At 45.6% G+C, this 23,374-nt stretch overlaps 2 protein-coding genes and 1 pseudogene across 3 annotated transcripts; 2 read left to right on the plus strand and 1 right to left on the minus strand.

The window, feature by feature from the left end:
• Window positions 1-3,673: 3,673 nt before the first annotated feature.
• Window positions 3,674-11,952, minus strand: LOC133888394 (beta-D-xylosidase 4-like). Its single transcript, XM_062328616.1, has 7 exons — window positions 11,339-11,952; window positions 8,759-9,040; window positions 6,333-6,502; window positions 6,140-6,237; window positions 5,121-5,468; window positions 4,604-5,020; window positions 3,674-4,503 (listed from the first exon to the last, which is right to left on the minus strand). The coding sequence occupies exons 1-7, from the start codon at window positions 11,756-11,758 to the stop codon at window positions 3,935-3,937; spliced, it is 2,304 nt and encodes a 767-aa protein (XP_062184600.1). The 5' UTR covers window positions 11,759-11,952; the 3' UTR covers window positions 3,674-3,934.
• Window positions 11,953-14,537: 2,585 nt separating this feature from the next.
• On the plus strand, window positions 14,538-19,257 carry LOC133889605 (uncharacterized; annotated as a pseudogene).
• Window positions 19,258-19,909: 652 nt separating this feature from the next.
• Window positions 19,910-22,814, plus strand: LOC133887618 (probable 20S rRNA accumulation protein 4). Of its 2 annotated transcripts, XM_062327560.1 has the most exons (7): window positions 19,910-20,224; window positions 20,455-20,530; window positions 20,778-20,874; window positions 20,973-21,268; window positions 21,344-21,572; window positions 21,688-21,892; window positions 22,454-22,814. In XM_062327560.1, the coding sequence occupies exons 1-7, from the start codon at window positions 20,132-20,134 to the stop codon at window positions 22,547-22,549; spliced, it is 1,092 nt and encodes a 363-aa protein (XP_062183544.1). In that variant the 5' UTR covers window positions 19,910-20,131; the 3' UTR covers window positions 22,550-22,814. The 2 variants fall into 2 exon arrangements, with proteins under 2 accessions (XP_062183544.1, XP_062183545.1); XM_062327561.1 differs by lacking the exon at window positions 19,910-20,224 and having other exon boundaries at window positions 20,452-20,530; window positions 20,778-20,878.
• Window positions 22,815-23,374: the final 560 nt, after the last annotated feature.

Raw genomic sequence — 23,374 nt, forward strand, 5'->3', positions numbered from 1 at the left:
TGAAGCTGGGAGCTGACTAGACATGAAAAATCAGTATATTTCATGCCTTGCAACTCACATGCAACTTATAACATAGAATATTCCAGAGACCTCCCTCGCAAAAAAAAAAGGTGAGAATAGTCCAAAGACCTTGCAGGCGCCAACAGAAATGACTAGTAGTTTCAGGCTTGTTCTAAAGAAAAGAAAACTCGTTCAAATTTCACTAACAAATCAGGACGTAGCTTCAGCCCAACGACACTTAGGGTAGGTACATTGGTATATATCAGCAGTCTTATAGGTTATCTCATATAATACTACTAGATTTTAGTAATAAAGGAGAGATAGGGTGAGAGAAAGAGGTCATTTTGTGAAGCAACGATCTTATAAGCTAGAATTAAATATTATAAGACTACTTTTGTATAATTATATGAGATACTATTGCCATATAATTTAAAAATTCATTTATTCAATACACAAATTATGATGTTGCAGAGTTAATACGAGACAATTGAAAAATATAAACTACTATATTATTATCTGTTAAATCATCTTAATATTACATATCAATGCATAAAACGATCTAAGTCAGAAGTCAAGCACTCAACTTCTCCATTAGACAAAAGCCTCGTGCGTCACTCGACGAACCAAGGGGCCCTATCCGCAAAATACCCAGTGATCTGACGAGGTCACCCTTCACCGAACACAATGCGAGAGAAGGTTGCTCACGAGACGGGAAGGGTGTTTCCGGGAAACCACAATCCGGCGGGGCCCGTCGGGGTTAGTTGGGTGGCCCGTGGGCCGGGGAATCCCGCTCCTGGTGGATCCAACTACCACCGCCCCGTTCGACTCCACGCCGAGGGTTGGTGGCCGATGGCGACGCCGCGCGGGAGGTGAGACTGAGACGTCCAAGCTTTCGTGTGCCGCTCGCCCTGGCCCTGCTTTCTCCTGTCTTCAGGTATCAGTCTTTGGCATGGAACAGGACCAGCTGGTACATGAACAGTGCAGTGTTTCGAGTTGATTCATGAATACACGTGTCGATGTTCTGTTTAATTATAGGGGGTCTGTCTAATTTCACCTGAATTATGTGGGACAGAAAACCTGTTCAAATGTAAGCGCTTGCTTAGCTCTTGGCTGTGATACTAGAATTCCACATAAGCACTGACCAGGATCCAGGAGTTGATTCATGAATTATTTGTTGGTAGCGTAAGGATTCAATCCAGTAATCCTGCCACTGACCAGGATCTTATGCACAAATGTGTGCACCTACTCTTCCCAGGGTTTCAAGGAACAGCAGCTTTGCATTCATATCTACCTGTCCAACTCACACACTTGGACAGTTCGTGCATCCACATAAGCACCCACAGGCTGAGCTAATCCATACCGAGTCATTGCTCATGAATTATTAGCAGCATATCCCCGTAGGCCATGCCAATGATGGTATAGACAGTGGTGCATAGACAGATCTCCGATTCCGAAGCATGCGGGGGCATACAGCCACGATTCTGAATAAGGATCTCGTTTGACCTAAAATCACACGGTGCACAACCGACAACCATTTTCTTCTGTAGTGGAGAAAAGATGACAGCCTTGGAAGCATATATTCTAAAAACACCGTGCTTATGGATAGAAAATTGTAGTAATGCAGTTGTCGATTGGTTCTAAAAACAACTTGCGAGTCGTTTCATGGAAGATGCCACGACGGGAACCCACCAAGGTGTCCAACTCTTCAAAAAGGCTGGTTCTTTCAGATCCAGTACTCCTACAGTAAGTGGGGCTCCGTCCGATTTAATCTGCAGGTGATGGCAGGCCCAGGCTGACCTCCAAGAGACGTACGAAGTGCGAACCAAGGGCGCACCGCCGCGCGCATGGCCCGCTGTGTGTTCTTGGCGTAGAACCGTGGCCGCGCGGGTGGGAGTCGGAGCCCGGCCTCGGCTTCCTGGGCTGGCTCCCCGTGGTCTCCGAAACCTGGCCGAAACGGGCGGTTTTGCGGTGGAGCGGACGGGTTTTCACAGCCTAGCGTTAGCTGCGGAGAGGCGAGGGCCATGAGGTGCCGTGCCGCGTTGACGTAGCGGCCGGTGAAGGTCTGATTTGCCGAGGGAGGAACCTGTGGTAACCTGTAAGCGAGGCGAGGGTTTCTCCTTAGAACGGCGCACGTGAGGTAAGTAAATTTTATAATATCTAATTTTATAAAAAATCTTCTCTTTTGTGATAACACGTGTTTATATTTTTTTTCTTCAATCCAATCATTAGATCGATGAGATTTAACAAAAATCTTTCTTGATAAACTCCTATATAATTTACTTTCCGCATCGAGTACTAGTCCAAAGACTCCAAAGTCCAAACCAGCGACGAGCCCTTGTGGGTGAACACTTGGTGCTCCTTGAGGGCAAAGCGTGGAGCACTTGGTGCGCAGCGGCTCGCACCACCCGCCGGCACCGGTCAGCATACGTTGTCCAAACCCGCGACGCCACCTACTGACCAACCACCGAGAAGAGCGAGCAAACAAGCGAAGATGATGCACGCACGGTTGAGGTAGAGGAGAGATGAGTATCTTGCAAGGCAACGAGGAGTGGAGCCGGCCGTGCAGCCGCGCCGCGCTTGTTTGCTTGAGCTCATGCAGAGCAAGCGTGGGTTGGGGCTTGATCTGCTCCGTGGTCTGACCTTCGAGGGTCGGACCGTGGCAACCTACGGCGGCGGTCGGTGTGCTTGGAGCCTGTCGAAAAATGGTTGCTACCCCAATCCACTCTGTCATGGTGACGATGCGCCACTGCCGTCTCCGGGCGCCGCCTCGCCGAGCTGTAGCCCTTAGGTGGTTACTGGCTACTATGCGCCCTCCCCGTCTCTGGGCACCGCGCGCTCTCGATGCGCCGGCGCTGCCTTAGCAGCATCTTCCGAGGAGCTAGGCCGCCAGGGCCGTGAGCGGCGGCGCCGCACGAGGGGATACGGAGACAGCGACGGGGAACGTGAATTTGATGTAGGATCGCTCAGGACGCACGGGCACGTGAGCGGAGGTCGCGGGTGCCATATCGCCGGCCCCGAATATTTGCAGAAAGCTCCCTGATTTGGATCGCCATTAATAATCGCGATCTGAGTATCTGCTAGTAGCCCCGTGATTTTACAACTAGGGCCCTATTTTGGATCGCGATCCGAACTTTTGCATAAATCCCCCTGATTTGGGGTCGGCTCCTACTCCCTCCCGTCCGCCGCCGCCGTCGTCCCGGCCGGAATCGCGGAGCCCAATCCCACCCATCCACCGCTCAAGTGGTCAGGCGCTAGCATCAGCTCTCCGCGCCTCTGCTCTGTCTCCCGCATCAAGGACCGAGGCGCGCACTCGATTCGCCGAACGGGGACAACAGACGGGAGCTCGTAGTCGTCGGCCGGAGGTAGGGAAGCAGCAGCCGTGCAGAAGGTGGAGAAGGATTGTCCAGCAGACGAATTGTGAAGACTTGTCCTGGTTTGGATTTTCTCAGAATTTCACTTTCTTATTGTTTTGGGTCGTTTTTATCACCAGTGATTGATCATATTTCAATTTCTTACTCCTAGTGAACATAATATCTTCAGTCGAGAAAAGAATAGTGCTTAAGATTTTTTTTTTCAAGGAATGCTTAGATATATGTAAGGAGCATTGTAATTGTATTTGCAACCGAGAGATACTCCTTTTCTTTGATAAGAAGAACCATTTGAACACAATGAATTGAAATTGAATGGTTGAAACGAGCTTTTCTCCCTTCAATCAATTACACTTGCGAAACTTCTCAGATATTACAATTGCAAATCGATCCACCAAATGAATTAAACACCCCCAAACAAAAGACTGAGCTGCCCGTGGGTCCAATTCTTTTCCAACGGGGAGCACTTATTCAACCTCCTTAACCAATTCTGACGATCTCTGTCCCTGATCCATCCAATTCCAACTCCATCAAAGGCCTCGTTGCCATTTCCCTTTGAAATCTGATTAAACCCTCAAGTTTAGCGTGTGCTTGAGGTCCCCGACGTGGAGCGTGTGGCTGCCTAGCGCCACCTTCCGGTTGCCCAGCTCGTCCACGACACTCAGGTCCTTGCACACGTCCACCTTGAACGCCACCACGCCCGCCTGCCCGGGCTCCAGGGCCACCTTCTCGAACCCGAGCAGGTGCTTCGCCGGCGCGTTGTGCACCGACGGCGGGGACGAGAACAGGAACACGGTGTGCCCGCCGGCCATCTTGCCCGCGTTCCGCACCCTGAGGTGCACGTCGAAAGCCAGGTTCTCGCAGTGCCCGCCCTCGGCCTCCACGGACAGGCAGTGTTCGGTGAGGCACGTGTGGCCCTCCGCGAGCGGCACGGCCACCTGCTTCGGCGCGGACACGAGGTGGTGCGCGAAGCTGGTGTAGCTCAGCCCGTCCCCGAACGCGTACACCGTGTCGCCGGTGTAGAAACGGTACGTCCGGCCGGGGTAACCCGTCGACGGGTCCGGCCGCATGCGCATGTCGGTCATCGGGACCTTCGTGAATGACTCGGGGTACCACGTCACCGGCAACCTTCCACCTGTGATCATCATCAAAACGGTGTGCTCAGACGTTCGAGCTAATATTATAAGCAGTGGAGAGAATGAGCAATGCGATTGCAGACGCAGGACGCCGCTTACTTGGGTTGTGGTGTCCGAAGAGAATGTCGGCGATTGCGGCGCCGCCGGCTTCGCCGGGGTAGCCGACCCAAAGAATGGCGGAGATTTTGTCGCTGGACTTGGCGAACGAGATATCGAACGGGCCACCGGACATGATGACGAGGATGCACGGCCCCCTGGAGGCATTGGCGACCGCGGAGACGAGCTGCGGCTGCTGGCCTGGCAGGAGGAGGCTCGTCCGGTCCAGGCTCTCGCGCTCGATGGACTGGTCGGCGCCAACGACCAGCACGGTCACGTCAGCGCTGGCCGCAGCCTTCGTGGCGGCGTCGAGCTGGAGGCTGTTCCCGCTGCACCCGACGTTGGCGCAGCCCGGCTGGTACACGGTGGCAACGTTCGCGCCCAGGCCCTGTAGAGGCGTCGTGTACTTGCATGGCGTACCTGTATTACATCAGCAATGCACAGCGGTCAGCGAACACCTTCTACTGGTAACAGAGTTGATTAAGAAGTCCTTAGCAGTAAGAAATTCTACAGTAATTACCTTCGTAATTGCCGATCATGGTGAAGCTGGCATTAGCGTTGGGGCCAATGACGGCCACGGACTTGATGGACTTGGCGGAGAGCGGGAGCGCGCCACTGTTCTTGAGGAGCACGATGCCCTGGCGCGCGGTCTCGCGGGCCAGCTCCTGGTTGGATGACGTGCACACATCCTTGGGGCCGAGGTTGCCGAAGGGGAGCTTCCGCGGGTCACCGTCGAAGAATCCCAGCCGCATGAGCACGATGAAGTTGTTGGTGATGGCACGGTCGACGTCGGACTCCGACAGCTTGCCGGCCTTCACGGCCGCCACGGTGTGCTGCGCCAGGAAGTTGCCGCAGTTCAGGTCCAGCCCTGCCGCAGTTTGGCCAAGCCACGTTAGGAAACATGCAGAGATGAATCAAGAAATGGTGAATTTTTTTCACGTAGCAGAGCATCAACAGAGCTGGCCCTCAGTTAGCATAAATTTTGTTTACAGTTTAAGACTAAAGTTATTATCACTCGAGCTCTGTTCATCAAACTATTTGCCAAAAATACATGAGAATAAGTAAATGATACAGATCAATGAATAGTGATAGCTGTTAATCAATATTACTGAAAGAAAAATTTGTGATGAAATGACTAACATATGATCTGGGCAAACACTAGAGCTACTTGTACACTTCACGAAAATTGAAATACATGGATTACTTATACTACCAGTAAGAAACAACATATGTTAAACAGCATCTACTAGTATTGCGGTTACACTGACACTGTTGAGAATAATTTTGTTAGGTCAGGTTGCAGGTTGTTAAGGGGTCAAAGGCCCGTTGAGCAGAAAAAAGATATTGCTAAGACCCCACAAATTACACTGGGCAACTTGAACAACTAGATGGCTACAGCCAATCGGACTCTTCTCATGTGATCGGTTGGATGTAACAGAAAATTTGAGTTTGCTAGGCTATTAAATTCTGCAGCTGCACATTATCTGCATTCTATGGATAAGGCATAGAGATAAACATTTTGGCGACAAATGAACTAACCTGCTTTGATTGAGATAGCGGCCGCGTCCTCGGGGGTCTTGGTGTAGTGCTGGTTATTGTACAGCACATCAACCGAGTCGCAGTCTGACGAAATGTATCTGAAAAGAAGCACATATAGAGATCATTAGACATTCAGCCAACATTTCTGAAGAACATAAAGTTATGCAAGACTGCAGAGGAAATATATAGAGACCCGTTGAGCTTCCAGTCCCCTCTGATGACTCCTGACAAGAGGTCCTTGTCTGCGCAGGTGGGCTTCCCGTTGACCTGATTGTAGGAGCACATGACGCTGGCCACATTCCCATCGATCACGCAGCTCTTGAACGGGGGCTGGAACGTGTCATCCAAATCCTGCTGTGACACCTGAATTCGCACAACAAAACCGAGATGAGAATGCTGAAATTTGGGTGCATTGTGTTCGACGCTTTTCCTATTTAAGTAGTTGTTCCTTCGTGTACAGACTTTTTGGTTCTTCTTGCTAGGGATCTTCAGAAACTGTTACATGTCAGTGCGTAACAGCAACTATGGGCTGATCAATTATAACTTTGTTAGGACTGAAACAGGCTCAGATGCACGATACCTAATACGACACACATGATTTGGTGCGGCATTGTTTTATCTGCTTAGTATCCCCAAACCAATATATATAAAACCAAATGGTTCTGTTCCTGATCCTGTCCTTGCAAATAGAATACCACAGTGCTCCACCCTCCAAGGCATAGAAAATAATGCTGCACCCGGGACGCTGCCACGGAGGTGCAATGCCAGGTTTGTTTTTATGACGAAATCACCCATTTCTGGGAACTGCAGCCACCGGAATCTGATTCGGTAGTGATCGGTGTAAACAGGTACTCCATCTGAGTAAAAATAGTACTAGTATATTTTTTTAGCTCGGTTTTCGAAGTTATATTTTGACTAAAGTTTTCTTACAAAATATATCATTTATAGCTATAAAACATATATAGTATAAAATGATTTTAAGTTGTGAATCTAGTTATATAATTTTTATATACTAGATATTCTTATAATTTGATTAAATATTAATTAAATTATATAAAAATTGACTTTTTCAAAAAAAAATATGTCTATTATTTCTGAACAGAGGGAGTATCATATGGTCAAATAGGAGACCATCTGCCGGCCAAAATACTATGAGGTGTGGGCATTTTGAACACTACGATCATGAATGAATATTTACTTTACCAAATAAATCTACTCTGATCACAAGACATTTGGTGTCAGTTTCTCAAAACCAAATATATGCCTGATAGAAATTTCTTCACTTCCAAGCACAAAGGCACATCTCAATTTTAGCAAGGACTATATAAAGTCAAACATTTGTTCCAATGGAAGGACATTTATAAAGTTTGGCTTGGAGATACCCCTTTGAAAATCCAATATCAACATTTTCTACATGTGTGCTTGTCAAAATGTCTTGGTTGCTGACTGCTGGGATAATGGAATCTAGGACATTCAGTTTAAAAAAAGCCTTGTTGAGAGGAACATCTCACAGTGGGAAGAGTTATTGAATAAATTGTAGCATGTTCAGCTAAATGGGGAAGAGGATGATGTTCCTCTGAACTCTGGATAAATCTAAGAGATTTACCATTAAATCTTCATATATATTTCTCACCTTTGAGGGTGCTTCTAGCAGGGGGCTCAAAGTATCTGGAGATGTAAACTCCTCTTTTGGATTAAAGTTTCTTGTTGCAATTGTTACACAATAAGCTCCATATTGTCACTTTAAGAAAAGGGGTGGAAAATGAGTGAGAGATGTACTTTGTGTGGTAAACCAGAGATTGTCGATCACATTTTCTTCGATTGCGTGATCGCCCAGTGCCCTGCCATGCAAGAGTTGCTAGATGGGCAGCTTTGCAGCCACGGAACTGGGAGAAGCAGTGACGGACGTGGCTAATCACGGCCACCCACGCACAAACGAACGAGCGCACCGTCCGGACAGCCTTCACTCTTTCCATTTTCAAAACAAAATTCCCTCCCATGTCTTTTTGTTTTTGAAAAAGTTTATACGAGAAAAAATTAACTCAAAAAAATTAAAAAAAGTTTGCACGAGAAAAGTTTTGCTTAAAAATTTTGAAAAAAAAAATCAGGAAAATATTTGCATGGGCATATGCTACAGTTATCTATGCCTTGGCGCGCGGTAACACGTGGAACAGGATTTTTCAGCAGTGACCGCATACGGCTAACTTGACGTAAAGACTCACTACATGCTACTCGTTTATATTGCCGGTGTCAATCTGCAAGAATTGTGTCCAATCTGACGTTGATCAGGGACCATACGAAATGGAGGTGGATGGATTAAATTAACAGAAGGGAAAGGCTGTGGCCGCCACGTGGGGTTAATCGCCAAATGATCCTGGACGCGCTTTCATCAGTGTAGCTGAGCAGGCAGGCAGGCAGGCAGACCTAACAACCTACAGTATTCAATTGTGCAAAACGGCAAGCAAACGCGGGGGCGCGTCCACGCCACACCACGCGTGGCCATCAAGCCAATCACGACAGCCTACCGGTGCAGAAAAAAGATAGAGTGGTCTGGCACGGCGACGCGGCCGTACGGCGCTGCCGGAGACGAGACGAGCTGGTGGGATGGGCTTAACTTACCACGGCGTTGAAGGTGTAGCGCTCGACGCCCTTCCAGTTGTCGACGTCGTACGCCGTGTAGTGCTTGCAGCAGGCGGCCACCTTGAGGCTGTCGCCGGCGCCGGCGTTCTGCAGTCCGGTGACGTAGCCGACGGCGTACTTGCTGGTCAGCAGCGGGTCCTCGCCGGGCGTCTCCTGCCCGCGGCCCCACCGCGGGTCGCGGAAGATGTTGATGTTGGGGCTCCAGAACGTCAGCCCCGCCAGCCCCACGTTGTGCATCGCCCGCGCCTCGTTCGACACCACCTGCATCAGATTCAAACCCATCACAGAGATTCCTCACATCACGGTCAAATTTCATCATTGTCGTTGTCAGAACTCATCAAGAATCTGGCATACTCAATGGTTGAAGACAGCTCTCAGTAGTCAGTAGTTGGGAGAGCACTGTAACTAGCACGCTTCTCAATACTACAACTAGCATGATTACTTATAGCTCACAGTGAAGATAGGAGCTCGAAAAGAGATAAATAATTAAGTACTCGTGAGTCATAAAGTATGAAGAATTATGAACGAAGAGATATATATAAATTCATAAAAAATATACTTTTAAAGTTAAAAGATAGTAATTAACTATAATTATTAGAGTTGCCTGAACTGCGCAATGCAAAAGTGTGAAACACTGAAACATGCATGCATGACGTACACTGCATCAAAGTACTAGCAATGCGCTGGTCAAGCCGCAGATAGTACGGTAGGTGCAACCGAAGAAAAGATGCCAGACAGGCGTCGCAATGGTCACTACAGTGCAGTGCTCAGTAGCCAAATCCTTGCTGGATTCTCGCGGGAGCCTTAATCGGTCGGTAGTCTGTTTAATCCTCCCGTTCTAACTGTCCCAAAGGGAATCCAGTGATTAGTCCATTCTGATTCTAGCGGTAGCTTGTCTGAACTCTTCACTCCACGCCCAAATGCAAATAAAATTCAGACACGAAAGGAGAAAGATTCTCGAAGCAGCGACGGCATCGCCGCCGTGATGCGACATGCGACCGAGTTGGGACGCTGCCTTTTTTTTTTCCAAACTCGATGAGGACACGAGCTAGACGATGACGATGATGAGTTGCGTTTTCGCTTTGGTAAAGCTGAATGCATGTGGTCGGAGAGGGGGCTCGTTATGCCACTACCGCAGAAACGCTACCACCATCGATTCAGATTATACCATGGGACAGCTTTTTTGCTGGATTAATTCCCGTGGGACAATGACGGCTCAACGGATGGGAGGGAGAAGTGGGCACGGGAAAAGGTTTGGTTGCCTGACAGGCGATGTGCTAGCGTCCAATAAATGTAATCCACGAGACAGTATCGTCTCGGATGCAGAAAATAATTGCTGATGTCGGTGTGCACACATGGGAAAAAGAGTGCAACAAGGTCACCGGCCCAAACCGATATTTTCAGCGCGGTTCTTCCTTACACTACTAATATTGCATGCTAATGCATTTATTTCATCTTTCTGTAATTACTATATGGATAAAATACTGCCATGCAAAGTTCCAGTGGGGTCCAGGAGAGACCAGTGCCCCAAATAGCCCCACATGCTGCTGCGGCGCCGCTACATGCATACCCGTGACAAGGAACATATCCTGCCGTAAATCTTGGACGTCGCAGATACTTGCATGGACCAGTTGCATTGCATCTTAACGCTACTGTTGGAGCAGCATGGTGCCATAATTGTTTTCACGCGCAGTCTTTAATTGGTTATTAGTCAGTTAGTCCTTACTACCTGCCAGTCTCTCTTTTTCAGTTTTCCTTAAAGAATAGGAATGATAAGATCTAAATCTAATTGCGACGTTGGAGTAGCTTTCATTCATCTTTTTGTACTCCACATGTCACCATTGTTTTGCCGTTTGAGCCGAGTTAAATGTGTGTAACTTTCCGTTCAGTTCACTGTGAAAATGTGGTACCGAGTGTAGTACATCACCATCACTACATGAACCCGTCAAGTATGGTATAGACGTATAATCCTTTTTTTTTTTACAATGCGACGATCTGTACGGTCTTCATTAGAGATCAGATCCGAAGCTAGGTGCAGCACGGGGATCGAACCCTCAGGCTCCGTGCCTGTCCGCAGACGTATAATCCTATGACTCCTATCTATGCTAGTGCTAGGCAAGATTACAAACCGTTGCAGCGCTTCTTTAAACCTGATAGCTTAGCCACGGCGTAAGTGCATGCTCTGCATTCGCCGATGACAAGACGCCGGCGAAAAGAATCCAAGCGAGGAAATGGTCTCATCCAAGCCCATTTCGCGTATCCAGAGGACGCGCTTTTGCGGCTTTTCTTGCCTTGCCGTATCGCACGAAGGAAAAGTTGAAGGGAAAAGCAAGGCACACAATCTCAATCATGCACCAAACCGAATCACCCCAACCCAGCACCAACCCGCACCGCTAAAGCGAAAGCTCGCCGTCAAACGCGAGAACGGCAATGCAGGTGGTGCAGATCAGCAGAGGAGAAAGATCGCGTCTTTACCGCAATGCAGATGGGAATAAATGCTACGGACGAGCAGAGCGTACGGAAAAAAAACAGGGGAGGTGGGTTGGGTTGGTCACTGACCTCGCCGATGGCGCGGAAGAGAGTGACGTTGAAGGACGCGGCGGTGAGGATGGGCTGCGGGAAGCTGGTGGCGGCGGGCACGAGCGGCGAGAACCGCGTGCCGGGGCCGACGTAGGACACGCCGTGCAGCGCCTCGGACCACCACTCGTAAAGCGGGATGCCCAGCCGCGGCAGCGCCGCCTGCTTGTCCACCAGGAACCCGACCTTCTCCGCCAGCGTCAGCCGCGACACCAGGTCGGCGGCCCGCGCCGACGCACTCGCCGACCGGTTGCAGAACCCGTACGCCGCCAGCGTCGCGTTCGACGCGTCGCACGCGAACACCGGCGTCTGCGCCCGCGCCACATTGCAACAGATCAACGCCGCCACCACGGCTACCGCCACCACGGCCGAGGCCGAGAACGGAGGTCCCGCCATGGCCATGCTGCTAGCTCGTCCTCTGCTTCTTGGTCACCTCACCTCCCGTAGTGCAGGCGCTAGCACTGGCATATATAGAGTGGTAGGATTGGCGCGCGCGGTACGGTGGTGGGTGTGAGCTGGTAAGGGCGGCCCGTGACACGCACGGCGGTGGAGGACGCGCCGGGGGAGCCCTTATTTTTCTCGTCCTTTGCTTGCACTGTGCTCGCGCTTTTTATCCTACCCAGTCCGTGAGGCGATTCTTGGAGTCATCCTTTCAGCTATTTGCCTATTTTTTAGGCCGCGATGCAGTAAACGTGCTACCAAGAGTGCATCATAAAAAATCACCTGTGTTGGAAAAAGTATCGTTGAAATATCGATGGGAAGGGAAAGCAAAGGACGGATTAAAAGAGGGAAAGTTGCTTGCCTCGAACATGGACGTGATCTGGTAATGGGGTTGTTACCCTGGTGAAAGCAAGCAAGGAATACCGGAAATACAGAGTGCATGTACGGGAACCTGCTCTACGTGAACTTTGGGCTAGTCCAGTGTGAGGGAGATTCTTGAGCGAAAAGCGTGGTGGTTGTCATGGAAAGGAAAAGGCGATCGCATAACACCACCATGTTTGGTTACTTGCTTTCAAATTAAACGTCTCACGCGTATGAGATTACCGACACCTCCGGTGGTTGGGTGGCCATATTGCAGATGGATCTGATCTGCACCTGATCTGATTAGAGTATCAGACCATCACACATGCCATGAGAGTCTCGAATTCGGTGTCGCTCGCGGCCTCCAATAGGCAAAGACAACTCTGTATAAGATGCGAATATATGTTATCTCATTTGTCTATTTCTCCTACCTAATATCTATATATGTGTCGATTTTTCAATTTATTTTATAATATTTTTATCTACCTTTCGGCATGAATTTCAATGTAAATGTATAGCCATTGGATGATGAGAGCTTGATTAGATGGCCATTGGTGATTACGCATACTGTTTTCATCAGCCGTATATGCGAAAGAGAAATGGATATACGTCTCCATGCGTATTTGTTTTGGATCCACAATTTTAGATCATATCTCTCACATGAACCAGTGCATAGCTGCATGCCACACTCGTGTCTCCTTGCCTCCCTCGTAAACGAGAAATCGGTTTCAGATGATCATTGTTTTGGTGGTTTCAATGGTTCGGAGATACAGGTCTTGATCGCATCAAATCTTCTTTTAATTCGATCATCGCAAATTGGATACGTATTCAGCTCGATGGCGACGCGTGTCCAGATATAGTGACAGTTTCGGGCCACTGGTCCTGCGTGGTGAGGTTATCTGGTGACCTACCGAAATTGCACATCAAACAGATTTTGGGATTTGCTTTTGCCCACACATATTTTTTGCAGGATACAATGGAAACAAGCCCAGATGCGAAGTTCTCTTCAGATGGAAAAGTTGCATCGGAGAACTGGGTAATGTGCTTTGCTTTTGTAAGTCGGAGTTGCCGGCATGCCATCTCAGTAATCTTACTGGTCAATTCACCGCATGTGAAGGAGATCTCTTACGTTGGAAGTACGGAGGCTATACGAATGACTTCATGACGTGAATACGATCGCTTCAGGTAGGGTACAACCTAACCCTCCCATTTCCGTTCCGGCACCATGCCGTAGAGCATACACGACAGATGTCGGTCAGGGTGCATCCTCTGAAACAAGAAGGCGTCAGAGTGCAGAGTTGATGGAAATGTCGATTGATCTATAGTCAAATGCACCTTTTTTAGTATCGCCTTTTCCCTTCAGAATGGTTGAAAATATTATTCCTCTGCCAATTATAGAAGGGATCCCATTATAGAATGTGGTTGCTTGCAATGTTATGAAGCAAAGAAAAATAAGTGCTTTTAGGTTTAGGATACGCATTTGTGTTCATTCCTGCATCCTTCCGACGAAAGGAACTTTGAGAACCATCGATAGTTCGATACATACGACCATACAATAGGTTAGTACGTATGATCGGTTAGTCGTCCATAATTTGTAAACATGAGTCAGCAATCTGTAAAAAGTCATTGAACGTCTGAACCTCTCGTGAGCAGCTGGGCTGGGCCTGAGTGCCTGACTGTGGCCCTGGCACCACGGACACTGTCTGATGCAGAACAATGCGCTGCGACAAAGTGGACAGAACTGTGCAGAACTGCGGGCACACATGCCAGTAGGATGCCAAGGATGGGGATCACGGTTCATGTGACCTGATCGAAACACGCGAGTCCGGTACGACGACGCCATGATTTCTCGGAACCACCAGCTGCTGCTGCAGCAGGCTATTTGCCCGGCCGTGGTGCGTGCGTGCACGCACCAAACCGAGCAAGACGCCACGGCCGGAAATCGCCAGGAATGGGCGGACGATCCCGTGACTCGCTCACCTGCGGCCAGGCGCTGCCGCGGCCGGGCAGTCACGGGCGCGTGCATGGAAACGACGGCATGTACGCTCTCGCTCTCCCCGCGCCGCGCGTCCGGCCATCGCACGGACCGGCCGGATACACAACCGTTCTGATCGAGCCGATGAGCCGTGGCAGTCGAGGGCTCGGGGCTTGGGAATGTGTCATGCGTCCGCCAACGTGTTCAGTGGTCGCCGAATTCGTTGCCGAGCTAGCGCGTGAGCCATCGCTATCAGCGTCAAGTGTACGTGATACTGTGAGGTGTTCGACAAGATAAGCCCTTGCATTCTTACAGATGAGACTTGAGAGTTGTCGATTGATGGCATGCACGACCGGGGCTTATGGCACCTCGACAGTCTCGATTTCGTAGACTAGTTCAGTGGCAATGCCAGAATTGCGATGGCAGTGGAAGCATGTCAACGAGGTCAGTATTCTGTTTCTAACGACATGGAGTATAAGCAGTGTAGACAGCTCAGCTGATAATTGTTGAATAAATTGATTGTATGCCATAGGTAAACACCTCAATTCACGATTAGTCGTCGATAAAATTCGTTTTCATTATGTACTACTGGCAATTCAAAACTTCTACCCTATATCATTATCGTGATGGTATCGCGATCTAAGTATGTCAGACATTATAAAAATGAACATATCGTACTCGGATCAAATCAGAAGGATTTTTTTAAAATAATACTATTTTATACTGATATTTCAGAAATAATATGTAGTTTGATAAAATTTCAAAAATAATACCCAATCGTACTACGTACAGCGAAATATAATTTTTGTGGCATCGAGATGCGAAAAAAATATTTTTTATGCACTGTAGCATGGGGAATGTATTTTCCAGCACCAAAACTGTTGGTACTGTGGCACGAAAAATACGAACTGAAAATAATGTCACGGTCGTACGTATGCAATAATTTTTTTGCCTTATCCTAAACAAGAGGCGCGACAGTACCACAAAAAATTTGAGGCTTCATAAACCAACAAAACAGACAATCTGACATTTCAGTGGTACAAAGTGATATCGAACTTTATCGAAAGTAAATAATAAAACTGATACAATCTCGATAGCATACAATAAATTACCCATAATTGTTGGATCTCATTATGCACTGTATGATCATCCAGCACAATTCTTGCTTCCTCCTAGCCTCCTTGGTGAAAGAGAAAAAGTACTGAACTCTTGGATGAAAGGAGTTCCCTGCAGTCTGAAACCATAGAAAGATGCTGAAATTGATCTTCAAACATACTACGTTTTCTAGATAATGAAAATCATTTTGGCCTTTTACATTATTTTACATCATGTGATTCATATAACCTTGTTTATCTATTATATTATTATTTAAGAAGAAAAAGAAGTCATCATGTTTGCTCTTAAGTCCACAAAATTATCACGTTAATTTAAAAAAAATCAAGACCACCCATTGTTACGAAAACCTAACGGTCTAGATTTACCAAAAAAGTTAATATCAAATATGATTAATAAATAGCTAAATTTAGAAATAAAAAAGTTCATATCAAGTACGATTAATAAATAGCTAAATTCGGAATAAAAATTATGGAAAATTAGCATTTTGATTTTCGTATGGTTTGGGAAGCAAAATATATAAATAAAGAGTATAAACAAAATAAAATTAATAATAATTGAAATTAGGGTTAGAATGAAAAATACGATTCCATATCAAATATAGGCTTAGAAAAAATCAAAATTATAAAAATCAAATCCCTACATAAAGAGCCCGTGTAAAATACAATTAATCAATAGCTAAAAATCATAATAAAAATAGCAAAACAAAAGAAAATCAAATTGTTGCTAAGATATTAGGTTAAGAAATACTATTTAGCTAAATGTCGTCACGTCAAGCAGGCATAAGGCAAGACACAATATACAGACAAAACAAATATATTTTGATTTTGATTAGACTGCCTACACTTGACGTATGATTTTGGTAGTTGATCAAAATGTATGCAAATTGAAAAAAATACATGTATATGATTCGAGTACAAGTTTAAAGCATAAATAATTTTATCTTCTACTAACATAATTTTTATCTCTTCTTTTTTATGTGTTTTGTAATTAAATGACTCTAACCTCGTAAAAAAGCTAAAAGATTATCAAAAGTTATCGTGACAAATATTGAAACATGCTAGCCACGCTATCTTGCTAGTTATTAAAATGTTATAGCTGAACTCTCAAATAAATAACATAATAAGCCACACAATGTCTGAAATATCAACCAACAGATAATAATCAAACATATTAATGTTAGGTAGAATAATCTCCATTCATAGTTAAAAATAGTTTTTGCACCAGCTAAAGCTAATTGCATGATATTCTTTTCCCCCTTTGGAGACCACTTTATTAAGAATATTTTGATGGTTTAGCATACGTTTTCTGTTCCTAGTGCCACTCTACTTTTTTTAGGGAAAGCACCACTCTAGTTGTCAAGCATTAATATATCCATTGGATGATATACAGCAAGCCAGCACATGTAACAAAAGTTGTAGTGATGGAGAGATGACAAGACCCGCGCTTATGGGTATCTATGCACATGTCGATCCCTTGATCCATGCTCCTAATGTGGCTACGACAGGCGCCACTAAATTTTGCCATAATGTAGATTAAGGATTCGAGTGTCGACAAAGAGTCATACGAGATGTTGGAGTTGTGTAACGTGCCATGCGTAGCAGTGTTGGCCTGTTGGGGCATCGGACAAGGAGTGCAGGAGGTCTACGATTACGACCACAATTTCGCTTCACCAATCACCACCGTTTGTCACCCTGTCCGACCGACGCGGCAGCGCTCTCGCCGCCGAACAAGAACGGAGTTTGCCAGGCCGGACCAAAAGGCAAGCCTCCTTACTGGGCCTCCAGTACGGTCTGCAATCTGCATTTAGCGATGGGCTGATCCATAGTTACTGGGCCTTCCTCTCAAAAGAAGTTACTGGGACTCGCCTCCCTTAAGACCGACCCATCCCACCCGCTGGAACAATTTTAGGGCATTCTTGCCACGCCCCAAACCCTCGTCTTCAAGAACACTTTGAGTCAGAAGAGGAGGATGTAGAGACAAGATGGGCTCCAAGATGAGCTACTTGGACCCCTTGTTCTTTTGACGAGGAGGAGGAAGTCGCCGAGGCGGTGGAGGAGGTGGAGAGGCTGAAGTGGGAGGCAGAGGAGAAGAAGAGGAAGGAAGAGGAGCCTTATTGGAAACAGAAAAAGCATAGGTCCGTGATTAAATCTATCCGCAAGTAGGATCCAAAGACGAAGGCCCTCGTGTGGACCTGGTTCCCATTCGAGGAGTTCTCCACGTTCGATCCCGACAAGGAGTGCAAGTTCAATTCCATGTGCAATTTATTGAATTGTTTACTAGCAAACTGTCAAAATCAGTCTATTTAATTGTTTGATCCTTAAGGTTGTGGTTGGCAAGATTAGATGGCGTTTCTTGTGGGTTAGTAGTGCAAAAAAGAGAGTTAATCTTGTTGTTTGGCGGGTAAAGCCGTTAGACCGAACCAAACGCAGCAGTTGTCATCTGTGATCTGCATATTGTCATCTATGTTACAAGTCAATTGTCAGAATCATTATGCCCCGTGTGTGCTTCAACTTCCATCTTCAAGTCATCATCTACTAACTACGAATTTCATCAGCTGCAATTTAATTCATCTGCATGCTTATAGTAAATTGTTATTTACTCAAAATCATTTAACCGTGTAAGTGTTTGAATTGAATTAGTTTGCACATTTCAGTCTCTAATGCTAAATAACCCTTTGTGCGGCACCATGGATCTGCAACTGTATACATGAGGTCATGAGCAATTTTGTCGCCGATAAAATTGTGTATACATGAACATTTTTATTGAATTTACTTTGTCGCCCCCTGATTCTTTCATTCTCCCACAATGGTTTGAATGATGTCATTTCGCTTTTCCTGCCACAGCAGCTGTTCCTCCGATGCGACACACTGGCACCAAATAGAGTGCAATATGTTATTGCTCCGCAAACATCCTCTCGATCAAGATAATTTCCTCGGATGTAGGCTTCCAGATAAATGTGTAATTTCCTCGGATGTAGGCTTCCCGATAAATGTGTATGGCACTGTCATTGCCAGAGACAGCCTTGACAACTTATCAACTCAAAGGTACAATTTTGTTTTTCAAAGTCCATAGTGACCTCCAATCAATTTCATTTTGTTCAACAATCTATTCACTGTTGATTGTCGATAAACATGTGCATGAATTTATCACACCTTGGCAATGACCATTCTTTTTAGTTTGCGATGCATGTTATAATTTCACTTGTATTCTTAGTATTTAACAAAATGCAAATGTAGAAAATGATGCATATGCTTGTTAAATGTTTGTTGCCAGTGCCTGACAGAATTGGCAATTCTGTAGGTACTGGGTAGAAATAGAGTTTTTGGTTTAGATATGGTCTGGATGACGATAAAACCCACGCGCACAGCTTTCAATACTTGCTTTTTTAGTCTCATTGAAGCATTATTCAGAGGAGCAGACCACTAACATATTATGTAACCTTTCCATAGGATCAATCGCTGATCTTGATTTGCCCAACTGGAGGATTCGTCTTACAAGATTTTATATTTCTTGAGGTGGATCTTAAGATCAAGGGTGAGCGAGGGCATGACAAACAACTTAGCAAGAGATTGTTTGAGATTGATGGCCGAGTATTTACCCGGAGAAAAATTGAGGTGAGAAGTGTCACTTGTGTAAGCAGGCTCAGCACCGTGGAGGTGAAATATGCAGTTGTCAAAAAAGCCGTGGAGGCTACTGCTGAATTTCAGGTCCTCCGGAGAGATTTCTATGGCAAAATCATATCGCAGCTCGCACCACCAACATCCTTCATAGGATTGTCCTTCATGATAGCCAAGCAGGTGATGTGGTGACCTCTGATGGTAGTGGAATTATCCAACTGCGGCGTCGTGTCGTAGCTGTCTCTTTGATGAATATGCTAATATTTACCATTGCTACTCAAGCTGGCAATGATGCAACTGCTGCCTCCACACATATCATTACGAGTAGCTATCGTCAGTATCTTTTTGCACTCCACATGTCGCCATTGTTTTGCCGTTTGAACCGAGTTTAAATGTGCGAAACATATAGTGCAGTTCGCAGTGAAAAATGTGGTACCGGCTACAGTGGAGTCGATTTGGCAATATATTCTCGGGTTGGAGTTTTTTTTAACAGAACATTTCATTCTATTAGATATGGTGCTCAGCGAAATCGCTGGTCACCAGCCCTAGAACAGAAGCTAAAAAGAAGTGCACCCACACATGGCCATCCTAATCAGCTATGACACTGTACTTTACGCACTCATGCGTAACTTTGTTACATTGGCGATGAAAAAAGAAAAGTCGAAAGAAATGAAGGACGACAGACTCGTGACAAAAAGAAAAGTCGAAAGAAATGGACGAGGGCAAACATTTGTGTCCAGTAGTCGGATTCAGCTTTAAAATATAGGTACGACAGAATGATCCGCTCAATTATAAATTAATATCGTTAGAGATAAAAAAAAATACGATATAAAGTTAATATCAAAATTAAGCGAACACCCTACTCACTTTATTGGTTGGTCCGCCTATGTTCGTACCCAACTTTGTAACATTCGGGTTGGAGCTAGATGTGTGTTTGATCTAGCGGGTTCGTGACGTCCCACTGCAGGTCCTTGTGCATTCGGCAGATCGTATGGGTCACACCAGTTTACAACCGGGCCTCGTGCAAGGCTGCCATCTGCGGCCCAGACTGGCTCACAAGACCCACTCCTGATGAAAAAAAAAAGGGAATAACACGCTCCGCCTCAACCCACGCCGTCGCCGCCTAAACCTTCGCCACAGTACCACGCGCCGCTCCTCTCGCCGCCAGTCGCCAGTGAGTTGCGGGCGTTCTTGCCTCTCGCGGTATAGCAGTTTTCGTCTCGCTTGTATAGCTTCTCTATTCCAAGGAGCGGGTGGAAGGTGGGGATGGAGGAGGTGCATCTAGGTCTGCCAGGTCCCTGGGCGGAGGACTACCGGGAGAAGGCCGACCACTACACCACTAAGATCGGTGGAGTCCCTGTATGTCTTTGTTAGTATTGTCTTTGTTTCTTCGTGATTCTTGCTTTTGGTTTAGAAATTAGAGGTGGAGATATGCATCTTCGTCTGTTATCCCACCATAATTGTCAATTTTAGTTGATAATCCTCCCCAAAGATGGGACCTTTTTCTAGGCGGAGACTGTTATGAGCTATGGGGCATCGATAGTTCAATACCAAGCTCCTTTTTGAGCCATCTGCTGGGTTTTCTGCAGGATTGGCCAACTGATATAAGCATTGAGCCTGAATCGCTTCAGTGCAGCTTGTGTGGAACCAAGCTTTGTCTTGTTGCTCAGGTGAGTATTGTCGATTTAGCAAGAATGTTGATGTTAAAACGTCTTTATGGGCATTTGTATGAGTAAACGGAGAATTGTGATGGTTGGGCATAGGTTAGTTACGTTACAATCTTGCAAGGCTCTGGCTTAACATTGCAATTTGCAAAACCTGTTTATACACTGACCTGTCATGGTAGAGAATGCTTATATCTCAACAGTAGCACCTCTGGCCTCTGCTTCACTCTAATATATGTGGTCCTAACCTCAGGTTTATGCGCCTGTGGCGAAGTTAAACATTGAGGAGAGGACAATCTATGTGCTTGTTTGCCCAACACCAAAGTGTGGGCCTAACCCTCAAAGGCAAGTATGTGCCAATTTGGTTCAGCATCATTATAAGTTATTCAAACCTTTTACATTATTTTAAGTTAATTTGTATTTTTTTACCTTGCTTTTTATAGCTGGAAGGTCCTAAGAGTTCAGAAGTGCCATAGTGATATGAAAACAGATGTCAGTGGTGATGCATTAGATCCATCCAGTGGGCCTACTTCTACAAGCTTTTCAGAAGAAAATAATGGCAAAATTAAGAGTCCTGAGATCAGCGATGATGATTTCGATCTGGATGCCCTGGCCGAAGCACTTGAGCAAGCCGCAACATTGGCGTCTAACTCAAAGAAGCAAAATAAACCGAAGCGTTCTAATGCCCCCATAAAACGCCCTGTAATAAAGGAGAAAGCAGGCGATCCGAGCATACCAGGTCAGTAAAATCTCGTAGAGCTCATTACTACGTTTACAAAGTCTGTTTTGATCTGATGCAATTTTATTTCTGCAGTTCTTCCTTGTTTCTACATATATTATGATAAGGAGCAATACGGGGGCAAAAGCACTGTGGCTTCTAGTAGCAACGAGTTGGTTTTGGCAAAAGAAATTGCAGACACAGAAAATGATGAAGAAGAAAAGTGGGAAGGAGAGAAGTATGAATATGATAAAGCTATTGGTGCTGATAGAACTTTCTTAAAATTCAAGAAACGGTTGGATGCATACCCTCAGCAATGTTTTAGGTATTTAAATTCATAGTGTCCTTGTGATCTACCTTTTCAAATCATGTTATTAAGTATAACATCACTTTTTTACTTGCACAACCTGAATAAAAATTTTGGTGTTTGATGTTTGTAGGTATTCTTATGGTGGTAAGCCACTATCCGCTGCAACCAAGTTACAAGATGCCGGCATGTGTAGGCTTTGTGGTTCACCACGCCAATATGAACTGCAATTAATGTCTCCTTTATCATATTTCCTCCATGAAGCTGGCAATGATTCCTCAAATTATGCAGCCAACAACTGGACTTGGCTGACTCTTATCATATACACTTGCTCTAAGGTACAAAACTATGACCTTAGTCTTCCATTTCCTGATACTGAAAAAATGGTGAAGTTTAAGGAATTCTTAAGGTCACATATAATCCCTAGATAGTAATTCTATTGCAAAATCGATGAACCATTAAGTGATTTGTTCTCTAAAGCACCATGTACCACGATTTAATCCAGTCTAATTTTGGACCTCCAACGGTTCCATTTGTTCAGACAAACAAACATTTCTTTTGTGAATTATCCCAGGTTCCATTGTGGAAACACTTTCTGTGATCCTTGCTATATTGAATTGGTCACAATGATCCTTCACATCAAAAAACTATTTTTTTCTTATCCCGTCCTCTGTATCCGAGGATGCACAAAACCGTTCATTATTACATCTCCTTAGTCATAGACTGAATGAAAAAAAACTTGGTTGGCATATGGAATTCTAGATGGGAAGCTACGTATGTGTAGTTACGTTGTTTAGTATTTCTTATTAGTACTGAGAAGTGAAACCTGGGCATCCTTTCACTATCTTTTGTTTTAGTTCTACATTTTGTATTCCCTAACTCGCACTAATTTACTGCAGAGCTGCTGCGCGTCCTCCTGCGGTGGAAAGCCTCACAGCTGCTGCTGGGGTGTAGCAGAAGAGGAGATGATGATTCAGGAGGATGAAGCTCTCTAGCCTTAATCTGTTGATAAACCATTCTTTTTTTAGTGTGTGATAAACGTTTCAAGGGAATTGTCAAGGTTAATCTTTGATAATGCGTCCGGGTATACCGGTCGATGGGAGTATGATCAACGTTTCCTACAGGTGTGTGTATGGATGATGAACTCAAGAACACAAGAGGTTATCTAGGTTCAGACCTCCTATGATATAACAGTCACATGTCCTGTGTATTTTCTTATGATAGATATTAACTTGGTTACAGAAAGAGTTTTGTTTCTTACAGGTCAGGTCTTTTCTCCTTTATATAGTAGGACTATATACAAATAGTACATGTTAGAACTATGACAGTCTCATTCCTGTCGAAAACTCTTACAACGAGGCTATCAATACGGAGAGTGGGCATGCCCGGTCCGTTTGGTTGTCTTGTGTGTTCTGTCTTATCAGTCACGCTGTCACACTCACTTGCGAGACTATCGCACCCGCCTGCGAGGTCGTCTCGTAGCATTAATTGCTATAGGATGGTTCATTGTACCACTGTGTTGGTCACGATTTTGCTCAGTGAAAGGAGGTGACTGAGGGAAAAAAACACTTGAGTAGGTAGTATTAAATGAGATTAGACTGGTTAATTGAATACCTGTCACATGACCAGCCATTGGGTTTCCTTCCACGATTAGGAGACTGGTCGTGTAAGCTGTGATACATTTGCGTGCTGGAGTTAGTTTTTAATAATATCTATTGCTAGCGAACCTTTGATGGCAGGGACATTTTTTTTTTACATCGACATGAATATTTAACCATTGTTAAGAATATATAGCCACCTGCAATTTTCTTTGACCGTTT

This window comes from Phragmites australis, chromosome 13 (assembly GCF_958298935.1).
Source record: "Phragmites australis chromosome 13, lpPhrAust1.1, whole genome shotgun sequence".
Classification (NCBI taxonomy): Eukaryota; Viridiplantae; Streptophyta; class Magnoliopsida; order Poales; family Poaceae; genus Phragmites; species Phragmites australis.